The sequence below is a fragment of the Scomber japonicus genome, chromosome 18 (assembly GCF_027409825.1).
Source record: "Scomber japonicus isolate fScoJap1 chromosome 18, fScoJap1.pri, whole genome shotgun sequence".
NCBI classification, from domain to species: domain Eukaryota; kingdom Metazoa; phylum Chordata; class Actinopteri; order Scombriformes; family Scombridae; genus Scomber; species Scomber japonicus.
This window is the reverse complement of record NC_070595.1, coordinates 8,022,699-8,034,476: the sequence shown is the minus strand read 5'-3', so window position 1 is coordinate 8,034,476 and position 11,778 is coordinate 8,022,699. Positions and strand designations below refer to the sequence as shown.

General features: G+C 40.4%; 2 protein-coding genes across 2 annotated transcripts; one reads left to right on the top strand and one right to left on the bottom strand.

Moving 5' to 3' along the window:
• Positions 1 to 2,666: 2,666 nt before the first annotated feature.
• On the top strand, positions 2,667 to 7,034 carry epor (erythropoietin receptor). The gene is made up of 8 exons (XM_053338753.1): positions 2,667 to 2,924; positions 3,147 to 3,282; positions 3,669 to 3,835; positions 4,490 to 4,641; positions 4,785 to 4,941; positions 5,137 to 5,224; positions 5,313 to 5,400; positions 5,683 to 7,034. The coding sequence occupies exons 1-8, from the start codon at positions 2,822 to 2,824 to the stop codon at positions 6,421 to 6,423; spliced, it is 1,632 nt and encodes a 543-aa protein (XP_053194728.1). The 5' UTR covers positions 2,667 to 2,821; the 3' UTR covers positions 6,424 to 7,034.
• Positions 7,035 to 9,165: 2,131 nt separating this feature from the next.
• Positions 9,166 to 11,679, bottom strand: swsap1 (SWIM-type zinc finger 7 associated protein 1). The gene is made up of 2 exons (XM_053338758.1): positions 11,335 to 11,679; positions 9,166 to 9,942 (listed from the first exon to the last, which is right to left on the bottom strand). The coding sequence occupies exons 1-2, from the start codon at positions 11,611 to 11,613 to the stop codon at positions 9,373 to 9,375; spliced, it is 849 nt and encodes a 282-aa protein (XP_053194733.1). The 5' UTR covers positions 11,614 to 11,679; the 3' UTR covers positions 9,166 to 9,372.
• Positions 11,680 to 11,778: the final 99 nt, after the last annotated feature.

Here is an 11,778-nt window from a genome sequence, read left to right as displayed (position 1 = left end):
AAATGCTGCCAGCGTGCTTGTGTGAGGAAGTCGTTAAACACCGGTGACACTTGTATTCGTCACATGCCTGCATGTCCTCACTCACCCCTTTGTGTCACTCTCTCTTAAACGGCTCGCTCTTTCTAATGCACACCACCATGTTTTCATCATTATACACATTATACAACACGCACACACTCTCAAGCACTGCATGGCAAAACATGTAGAATGGGAAACCTACTATGCTTGAAAATTTGAGTTTTACAAAGCAGTCAATTGTCTTTTTTTTTGTTACTGACATAATGACTATTGCGTGGAATTGCAGCACATTGTGTGTCTGTGTATGTGTGTGTGTACTCAGAAAGGGAAGAACACTGAACTCTGAGTTACATCAAGGCCTCTGTTAGCTAACAGTAAAACCTGTAGCAGAATGTTTAAAAAACAACAACTTTGTGTCACTTTATATCCCTTTACTGTAATATGTCACATTTTCACTGTGAATAAAATTAAGTTTTTAATCTTCATTCCACAGTATGTTATGTTTGCCAATGGTTAAACTGTACATTCAGTTGTTTTTGTTGCTCCATGATGCCATTTTTAACATTTCAGTATTGAACAGTGAACCTTCCCCCAGCTGAAAACTGTACCCTGATTGATGAAAATTGGCCAGGTTGACTTTTTGATCGCTCCACAAATCAAGAACGTACAAAAAAGCGCACTAAAACACGTTTTATTTTCTCTGCTTAATTGTCTTTTTTTTTTTTTTTTTTTTACAGTGCCATATTTTGACCATCGCTGTCCATGTACGGGCTACTGCCTGTCAGTTACTCAACCACAACTTGTGTATGATAGCAGCCTCACATTACCCCGCCAAAGTCCATCGTTCCTCACAGCTCTGGGGTTTGGTCACAACTGGTGGTCACTCCACTCCCCTCCCCCCTCTGCTGTTGTATAAGCCTGTGGTCAGTTATCTCTCCTGTCAGTGTGTGCTGCTGAATAGTGATACAGTTTAACAGTTATCAAGTGTTATCATCTCATCTGTACCACAATGAGTTTTGATGCAGGGCTACTAACATAAGGAAGTGGCATGCACAGGCTGGGCTATAACACTACATTTGTATTAAATGTGTAATGCACTGTGCAGTTTTGCAATGTATTTGAAAAGAATGCAGTGTCATTTCTGTGATGGTTTCACAAAGGAGCTTACAGTGGTGGCAGCTGCATGAACACACATTGAACGTCCAGTATCTACCGTGTGTGTTGTAGAAAAACTACTGACTCAAATAAGTTTGTAGCATCTAAAGCTGTTAGTCAGAGATGTGTTCTGTCTTTCTTTCTTTATGTTTATCGTTTCTTTGTTTTCATGTGTTGAATCCTTGATTGGTAGCTTCCTAAAAGATGGGAGATCAGATTATGTGAACCCTTTATTTTATGTCCTGAATGTGTTGGATGGAAGCATTGTTTAAAAAAAACTGCATATAAACAAGAATACATTTAATATGTTGAAATGTGTATATGAAAATAAAGAATATATTCATTACAAAAAAGGAGAGCATGATTGCCAATTATTGTCTTAAGTTATGAAACAAGTTATAAGCAGTTGTTTAGGTCAAGGTGCACACACACACACACACACACACACACACACACACACACACACACACACACAGTGGCAGCACTTTAAGCCTTTGGTGGCAGCAATAAAAAGTGTAATATATTACCATGCATCCACCTCCTAACCCCAAAACACCAGGTCACGGCTTTTTTCATGTTTTATCTGAAGAACCAGAGAACCCACACTCTGCCATTGTCCTCCACAACAATACAGATTTCCTCATCCTCCTTCCTGTCACCACACAACTACTTTCCTTGTGCAGGGCCTCTGCTTTCAAGCTCAACTTATCTGGAGATGAGTTTTACTACGCTGGCTCACAATCATGCGGAGCTGAATTTGACTAAGATGGTTCAATGTGAAGCCAAATGTCGTCATGTGAGTGAAATGCAGCTTTTCTTCACATAGGTACCAATTTGACCGGGATCAGGCTGTCCTGCCCACTTTCAAATGATGTAAAGAAGCGCTGAATTGCATTTTAAACTGAAGGGGATGGGCCGCTACGCCCCCCTGGGTTACTTATCGTGGATGAAGAAACAGGGATGCCTGCAGCGCTGATAATGCTAGCCAAACGAAGAAAACACATGGGTGCAATATGTAGATAAGCAACCGTTTAGGACTACATAGGTGTGCGACCACTCCACGGTTGTTGACACATGCAATGATTAAATTGGCCCGGGGCCAGCAAGGAGCTGAGCGACACCTCCTCAAATCTCCTGATGGGGTTGAGACCTGCAATTCACACATGAGACAGGTGTTCAGGAGATACTGACTTTAAGAAAATGATCAAATGATTCCTCATATTTCATTCTTAAATTTCTTCTACATTTTGCGACTTCTAATATCCATCTATCTCGACGTTTGTGCGCTTTTACGCACGGGACATGGCTGAGGCTCATTTCCTCAGTCACCACAGCCAGCAGAGGCAAGTTGTAAACATCAATGAGCGCGTGATTCCCGCCCATCAACAAGAGAGTAAAACGTTTTGCACGACTTTTGCCCCACCTCCTCTTCACTGACTTTAGTAGAAAGTAAACAGCTCTGCTCAACACATCTTATCGCTCACAAGCAGGCGCGTAACCGCGTTGCGCTATCCATGGTATCTAAACAAAAAAACAAGCCTCCCCAAAGCAAGAGCTGCAGCAGACGCGTTTGTAACAGGTTGTTCTCCAGTTATGCAGGCGCATAACAGAAGGCCAAAGTCTTTCTGTTCACAGAGAAGACAAAAGGATGACATATGATCACCTGAACCGATTGTTGGCACTTTACACGATATTCTGCGCCATGCGGACGGCTTCCGTCGTCCAGGGCGCACGAAATTTCGAAAAGAAAGGTAGGATAACATTTTTTACAGTAAAACAGAAACTCTTACAGTAGAATACGTATGTTTTTATTACCCCTTCCTCGCATTGTAAAATACACTAGGAATTAGATTTCATAATCAAGACAACAGGCAAGAATGCTTTTGGTTGATCATAACAACATGCCGCCGCTGACGGTACTGCTCCTGACACTTCTCTGTTGCCCCCCTCTCCCAAATACATTACATTTGCAGCATCCATACTGCTGAATATGGAGCCAGAAAATCCCAAATGCTTTGCTGAGGGCAGGAAGGACTTCACGTGCTTCTGGGAGGAAAATGAGGAGAGGGCTGGATCTGTGGATCAGTACTCTTTCACATACAAATACCAGTAAGTCACCATGAGAGGGTATGGCAACAACCCATGCAGTGTTCAGTATTGTTAGTAATATACTTTAGTTAAAGCTAACAGTTACTGGATATATTTGTCAGCCTTCGTTTATTTTCTGGAAATAAAAATGTAAACTATTACACCATCATGTGGCACCCATAGGGATTTTTTTAAGGTTTAGTAGACCAGGGCCATTGAGGAACTGGTTTCTACAGTTTTACAGAATATTTAAGGGGCCTAATACTTAACAAAAAGCCAAAATATCAGTCTAGATATATATGAAAAAAATGTGTATATAATATCATACAGCGTAGTGTTATGTCAGAATTCTTCAAGAAGTTGTGCTCTGAAACCTCACTGTTTCTGTCTTCCCCTGTCCTGAGCAGAAATGAAAACAGCAGCAAGTGCCCACTGAGGACCCTCCATACAGCTGGCGGGAAAAGGTTGTACATCTGCCATCTGAACCGAATCCAGATGTTTGTCGAAATGGACATTCAAGTTCATCGAGAGGCGATGCTGATCCACAATCGCAGAGTCCTCATCGAGCTTCTCTGTACGTTGTTTGACTGCAAACTGTGCCACTACCTCAGTCACTGCACAGTTAAAGGAATTCATTTGGAAAGTTTGTGTGAGATTGAAGGCTATAATGTTCATACTTTAAAAAAAATGTACTGGTTAAATTTATTTTATGTATTTACATCGAGGATCAATATTTCAAACAATGGATCACATGCCTACTTGTATGTGAAAGTGGTTGCTTAGAAACCCATCCAATGCTGCAGTTCAGCACTACAGAGCTTGATAGCATCTTTCTTCTCATTGTTTTGGTTTTATGGTGCCCAACTTTATGGTTTTGGTTCACTCTCACTGCTCTCATCAGTGTCTTTTTCAGCAAAAAGCTCTGACAAACCAATTGTACTCTTCCTGTCCAGTACAGACAGTCAAAAAGGACAGTGTATATTGAAATTACAGTACATTCATCATGTACTCCAAGTGAATGCTAATGTTTCTGGGTCTATTATATGTCTAAGTAGGCAATTATTTTCATTATGTTAAGGTTTGGTTTGCTCCAACTGCTCCAAAGTGGACATACATTCAGTTATTGTGTGTATTACATAGGGTGTGGTGTGACATACTTTCGGTGAGAAATAACCTTTCCTTGACCGCTTTCGAAATCCTTCCTAACAAGCTGCCTCTTGTACTACAGTTCTTCTGGACCCTCCGTCTAACGTGACAGTGAGGAGCATGGGTGAGACAGGTCAGCTGAATGTCACTTGGGTGCCACCTCCTCTCAAGTACATGGACGATAGCATGATGTACGAGGTCGGCTACACTACATTGGACAGCCACGTGGAGAAGGTACGGCAGTTGTTTTAATGTTCTGCATGACCTCAGTGATATGTTAGAGGCTGAACAAAGCTTTGAGCAGCTGGTTTGTCTCTCAGGTTGGAGGGCAGGTGCCCACATGGACCTGTATTAATGAGTTGAGGACTGTTTTGCAGGTAGAGGTGGTACGTGCCAGCTCAGAGTTGATCTTGAGTGGTCTGCAGCCAGGTACCAAGTACAAGGTACGGGTCCGTGTAAAGCTGGACGGGATTAGCTACAGTGGCTATTGGAGTGCCTGGACTGACCCGGTGATCATGGGAACACTGCCTGCAGGTTTGTATTAATTGACAGATGCAATTAGAATATGTAAAAAACTTTTAAGAACCATTTGGCTCTCTCACATATCATATTCATAGTAGTATCAGCATCTCTTGGAATATGTAGCCTCCAAAATAAAATTTGCAGGTTTTATTGATTTTGAATTGCTTGTTTCTAATGCTTTTTTTCACCACTCTGTGCCTCCTCCAGAACTCAATCCTCTCATCGTGTCCTTGACTCTCATCATCTCTTTCATCCTTGTTGTGCTGTCTCTTGCTGTACTCATGTCGAATCGCAGGTAAGTCAACCAGCCCAAATCCTAGCCTAACATTAAAAACAAATGTAGAATGTAGAATTATATTTTTCACTTTGTGTGCTCTTTTCAGTTTTCTTGTGAAAAAGATTTGGCCAACTATCCCAACTCCTGACAGCAAGTTCCAAGGCCTTTTTACTGTCTATGGTGGAGATTTTCAGGTAAGAACAAGACTAAGAGTCTACACCCATGTTTTTGAAGTTGTTCTCGGACAATACGCTGCTTTAAGCCAAGTGCATCAGCACGCTTACATGCTGATGTAATCTTTGCCACGTGCACCATCTTAGTTTGCACCATCTTAGTTTGCTATAATAGCATTCTAATATTGGCTAATTAGCCCTAAACACAATTTACAGATGAAGCTGCGGGGACTATACACATTGTGGGTCAGTACCAGACATTTTTACAGAGATAAGACAATCTTTTGGTGTGTTTTTGTACAGGAATGGTTAGGGCATACCAACGGAGGCCTGTGGTTGACTCCAACCTTCTTCTACTCAGAGGAATGTCCCTCTTCCCTGGAAGTCCTTGCAGAGCTCAGCCTGAGCCCCTCAGTGTCCTCCCCGCCTCTGCCACCCAAGGTTTCTAAAGCTGTAACCATTGGCAGAAAGGACGAAAATGATGTGATGAAGGGACTGGACGAGAGAGCGCAGCTGGAAAGAGTTGATTCAGCTCCGATGGAAGGATGGAGAGCCACACCACATGACCCATGGTTGATGGACCGCTTACGGGCGCTCCACCAGCAACCCATCCCCTACTCCCATTCCTCTCTGTTGGAGTCTCAAGACCCTTATGTCACCCTCAGTGGCAACAACCGTGGTGAGGACGAGCATTTAGATGACACTCTTGAAGAGACCTTACCCCTTGAGGTGCTTTTTGCCTCCAAAAAAGCAGTGCTGTCTGAATCTCACTCTGACCTTGGGTCTGTGCAGCAGAGCTCCGGGTCGGGCCACCTTTCATCCCAGTCCAGTTTTGAGTATCCAAGTCACGCCTGGACAACGAAAGGTCCTGGGTATACCTACATGGCGGTGGCAGACTCTGGGGTCTCAATGGATTACAGCCCCATGAGCAGAGTAGATGACATTGGGAGATTGGTTATCTATGCCAACGACTACAAGAACGAGATCCCTGCTCAAAGAAGACCCTTTCTGCCAAGGCAGCACTCTGTCCACAATGACAGCTGAGAAGGAGCTGAGCTGGACAGGCTGCATATGGACTGAAGAGGCTTGAAGCATGGGTTGTTAAGGGTATTTGGATATTCACCCAAAACTACATGGCCTCTCATCAACTGTTAAGAAAAGCACACCAGGGATTAAGGCACTGATACCAAAGCCTAAGCTAAAGGACTCAGAACTAAGAGTCCACTCAATGTACATGTCATCTCAATATTCAAGTCATCCCTGATCTGTACAGGACAGTACCATTACATGGAAATGGTAGCCGTGTGTTTTCACACCAAATACTGATATTCAGTGTAAAGGTCTCCATGACAATCTGTTAGTATCCAAACCTGTAGATCAGATCAGGAATTCTTTTATAACTAAACCATAATTCAAGTTAAGGGGGTAAACTCCCTGAGTGTTCCCAGAGTGATTTATTCATATTTGAGCTAAGTATACTCTTATTTCTAAGCTTTTAATGACAGAATGGCTATGAGGTTAAACTACACAGTAAACATCTTGAAAGACTGGACAATACAGGCCCTGATGTGTCTTTAAGCATAAAGCAACTGATATTCTATACTTTTATTTTCATTAAAATCCCATGAAAAGTGATGAACTGATTTTTCTTTAAGTGTTGCCCATGTATCCACTAGACAGCTATAAATTATTCCTCTGTGCCATATAGCCCCACTGTTATAGACTTTAGTGGAAAGCCATGCTAGGAGCTTTATAAGGCTGCTGTCACAGCAGTGCTTTGAGCTAAATGCTAACATCAGCATAATAACATGCTCACAATAACAATGCTGAAGTTCAGGTATAATGTTTATCATCTTAGTTTATTGTGTTAGCATGCTAACTAAAGACAATCTATAGCTGAGGCTGATGGCAATGTTATTAGTTTTGTTTGGCTTCATTCTCTGTGGACCATGGATGTCTGTACAAAGTTTAATGTCAATCCATCCATTAGTTGTTGAGATATTTCAGTCTGGACCAAAGCAGTGGACCAAATGACTACATAGCTTCACACCACAAACTATGCTTTAAGAAACTCAAGTCAAACTGTTGCACTGAGTGACCTGGTCCTTGTCACACTCATTGTGATGAGCATGGGTACTGTAGTTTACATTAAGTCAAACTCATACACCATCATAGAGCTGCAAATAGTCACTAGTGACTGAAAATTAACTTCTGTTTGATTAATGTTTGCTGAACTCTACAGTGCCCAACTGTTTTAGGAAATTACTGAGTCTTTTTTTAAAAACTGAAGCCATATATGTGTCACCTTCAGGAGAAACAAATGGGCTTGAGAACAATGTAGGGAAGTCAGAAAGTGCTGAGACAGACTACCACGATTTTGGTTTTGGCTTTTTAATTAGTTGACATTCAAACAATATGTAGAATATTTCCAGCCTCATACTTGTAAAAAAATGTTTTAATTCTAATTCTAGTCTAATTTAAATTTAATGCAGCATTCACTCCTAAGAAACTCACTGTATTTGTACATAATATGATGATGTTTGTGTTTTATCACACTTGTTTCAGAGAACATTCAAACTTGTTGCAAGTGGTTGCCACTTCTACTGTAGGCTGTGCAGGAAAGTTTTAAGCCAATATTCATTCTCAGGTAACTGTAGCTGTTAATAACTCTATTTCTCATCAATGTTTAAGTTGTTTTTAGTCACTGCTGCCATCTCATAATGTCTTAATCTTGAGATTTTTAGTCACAGCAGTTGTTCTGAAATCAAACTGAATCATTTCCTTCTGTTTTTTTTTTTTTGCTTTTGTGGCTTAAGTATGATTAAGTGCATTATAATAGATTAACATGTAAAGTAACTGAATTATAAAAATTAATTAAAATTGTAGCTATTCTAAAAGTTTATAATTACATTTATTTACAATGTTGATTTATATTTTAAATTTTAAATTTGTATTATTGCAGAAAGAGGCACAAAAGGGACACTGTGGTTTGCTATTTATCCACTCAAATAGTGGATATCCTTTTCCTAGGGTGAATATTTGAGTGTGCATTTCCTCATTAGTAGCTTACGTAAGAGTAATATTTTTACTATGTTTTTCATTTTCAGAAACATTTAAAATATTTTCTCCTGATAACATTGTTTATATTTTTTAATTAATTTTTTGTATAATTTTTTCTGATCTATAAAATACTCGAAATGTGATATCAGCCAAATGTCGCACATGTATAATACTCCAGTGGTTCCCAACCTGATGGCTTACAAATGATTAAAAGGGATAAGAAAGAGAAAAAAATTAAGACACTATTCAAAATATATGTTTATTTTAAATGTGAAAGTTTTACTTATACTAAATACTTACTTGGTAATTTTACCTTGCCAAGTCTCAAAAAAGAATTTGTTCAATTCAATTTACAATCTCAGAAGGGAAAAAAACACATTTTGGTTTAAGTGTTAAAAACTTAAAAAGGTACAAACAACTTGTAATAAATGCTCACAAGTAGACTTCGCTTTAAGGGGTCCCAATTGGGAGGGACATTCGTCAATGTCTATGTACAGTGTAATATTTTATTCTTATGTTTGAGGATCTTTGTCATTTACAATTCAAAGTCATTAAATGTTATACATCTACAACCATTGTGGTCCTGTTAACTGTTGTCTGCATGCTATACAGTACCAGTGATAAGGCAATAAGGTGTAGTGAGAGGTTTAAGTTTTATCACATGGACTTAAAGCAGAAGCTCAGCTTAGCTCAGCTAAATGAACAGAAAGCCATGGCAGAAAATATGCTCATAAAAGAAAGATCTGCTCAATGTCATTCATTCAAAGGAATGAGGTATAATAGTGACTGAAGGCTGTAACACTGCACCAGATCTTCTTTTCACTGGAAATGACTAACTGCTTAAATCTAAAGTTGTGTGTTGCTGAAAATGAACATTCCCTCTGAACAAAACTCCATGAGTGAGCAACTAACCAGCCACATCTCAAGCCAATTTTAGATCAATTTAAATTCCATTAAACCATCAGGAAAAATGAACAGCTGCCACTCCTGGGCTACATGTGGCTTGTCATCACAGTTTTTGGTGGAAGAGGTCTCTCTGATGCCCGTCCCAGAAAGGTAAATGTTCCATATCTCCTGCAGTCCAGCTGCTGCAGCTTCATAGCTTCTGTCTCGGTCCAGAGTACATCGTATCTTGAAATAGCGATCGAGGACATTAAGGATGCGATCTGTGGCAGATGGCCCCCCACTCTCTTTCCCGGTGTCCCTCTCTGACTGAAAAGAGGCGATGACACGGCAAGGGGCCGAGCTTGACGCCCTTTGCTGCAGGACTTGTGTGAGAAAGGCAGCTGTGTCACATAAGAGTGCAGACAGGTGTGCGGCGCAGGACTGCTCTCCTGAGTGAAATCCACTGTGGCTGTCACCTGCAGGAGCACGCAGGAAACCCTCCAGCCTGTCAACTATGATCAGTGAGGGAGGTATGGGGGACGTGTTGGGGGACTCGTGAAGGCTGGCCACCTGCTGGAGCAGCTCCTCCACTGTCCTGGGATAGGAAAACTTGATTTTCTTTAAAGAAGAAAAAAAAACTCAATTGTCAGATAAAAGCTGAGGGAGTCCAGGCAGCTGATCAGCCTGGACTGTTGCCATGGGCTTTTTTCTATTTTGGAACAAAGCCAGGAACACACTTGGCAATTATTAAGAAACCATGGTTCACAGTCTTCCTCAGTGAATGAAGTTTGCTCAGTTGTCCTCATGTTACCTCATGCTACCCTGAAGGTATCATGGAGAGCTGTGTCTCTATGACAACTGACCAACTCTGATCTGACGAGGAAGACCATGAGATATGTGGTTGAGCGCCCAAGAGACATGACAGAGTGGATTTTAGCTTTAAATCAGTGTCCTCTGTTAAGCTTCTCTTAACTAAGTAATGTCATTACTTACTAACTACTACTACTACTACTAACATTAACTTAGAAATAAATATGTTTGTTTACAAGTTAATAAAGCCAAAACAAATGCAAGTATGCACAACCTATAACACCAGGCCTTGTATCAGTTAGATTTCGTCATAAGAAACCTTTTCTTTGGCTTTATCTTTAGTTAATCATCTCATTATTTATTTACCATTAACAACCATTCTTGAGTTGCCAGCTTGTAAAAAAATACTCGTGTCTCTTAAGTTGAGTCATTAAAAGTCAAATAATTTCTAAATAAGTAGTTTCTCACTTTCTAATTAGTAATTAGCCATTAATAAAGGATAATGCTCATCAATTCTGCAGGTACACATGCAAATAAAGTCATTAATTAAACATTTCACTTTCTAAAGTTACTGACTTCTCACACCAATTAGTCATACATGCTAAAGATCCCCTGCTGACATGTTTTAATGTGTATATAAAATACTCTTTGAATAATAATAATTTGTGTCTAATATGTTTTTTTTTCCATTCTATTCAAAAAGTTCACTTATCTTGTTAACATAGGCTACTTAAAATTACATCCACTCCTTTTCCCTCATTAAATATTCCAGAGTTCATGATTTATCCAGTTTTAAGGGGCGGGCCTACGAGCATGATCTGTGACATCATCATCATCATCATCAATAGTTTGGACGCCAATCATGGATCACTGAAAGTGGACTTTACAGTGAAATAGGAGACACCTTGTGTCCAACAAGTAAACTGTAGAAAAACAAAAAACTGTTGCACATTGATAAATTGTAAGATTATTAATGAGGGCGAAGGAGTAGATGCAATTTTAAAGATTTTAATAAAGTGTAATTACATTTTTTTTGTGGAAAAAACATCACATAAATTAATGCGTTCAATTGATCACTGTAGTTTATTTTATACACACCTAAAAATGTCTGGAGGAGACCTGTGTATTACAAACTAATAAAAGCTGTAAGCACAGTTAGAAAGTTATACATTAAGCACACAGTTTGAGTGTAACATCTACCTTTAGACTCTCTGGGCTCAGGCTGGGGACGCATTTCTGCAGAGTCACTGGCAGGCTTTGGATCTGTGTTTGAGTGAAGAACATGACTCTCATGCCCATCTGTGAGGCCGCTGTGACGGCCGCCAGCAGCAGCACGGAGCGGCTGGTGCTCCGCTCTCCGACCAATAGCACTGTGCTGCAGGCTTCAGGAGGAAGAGGAGGGACGTCGAGCTCCCTCCTTTGGTCGCTTTGTGACATAAAAGTCCTAAACACATGTGCTAAAATGTCTGTCATGACCATAAACTCTAGTGTGTCTCCTGACAGTGATTTTCAAGCTGGCGTTTCCCGCGTCTGTTTACATGTTTCACGTTGGTGTTCGTGTTGCTTTGGTCCGGGTGAAAAACACTTTGATTCAATGTAAAGTTCCGCCGCTGTTCTCCGCCTACACAACCGGCACATTTCTCA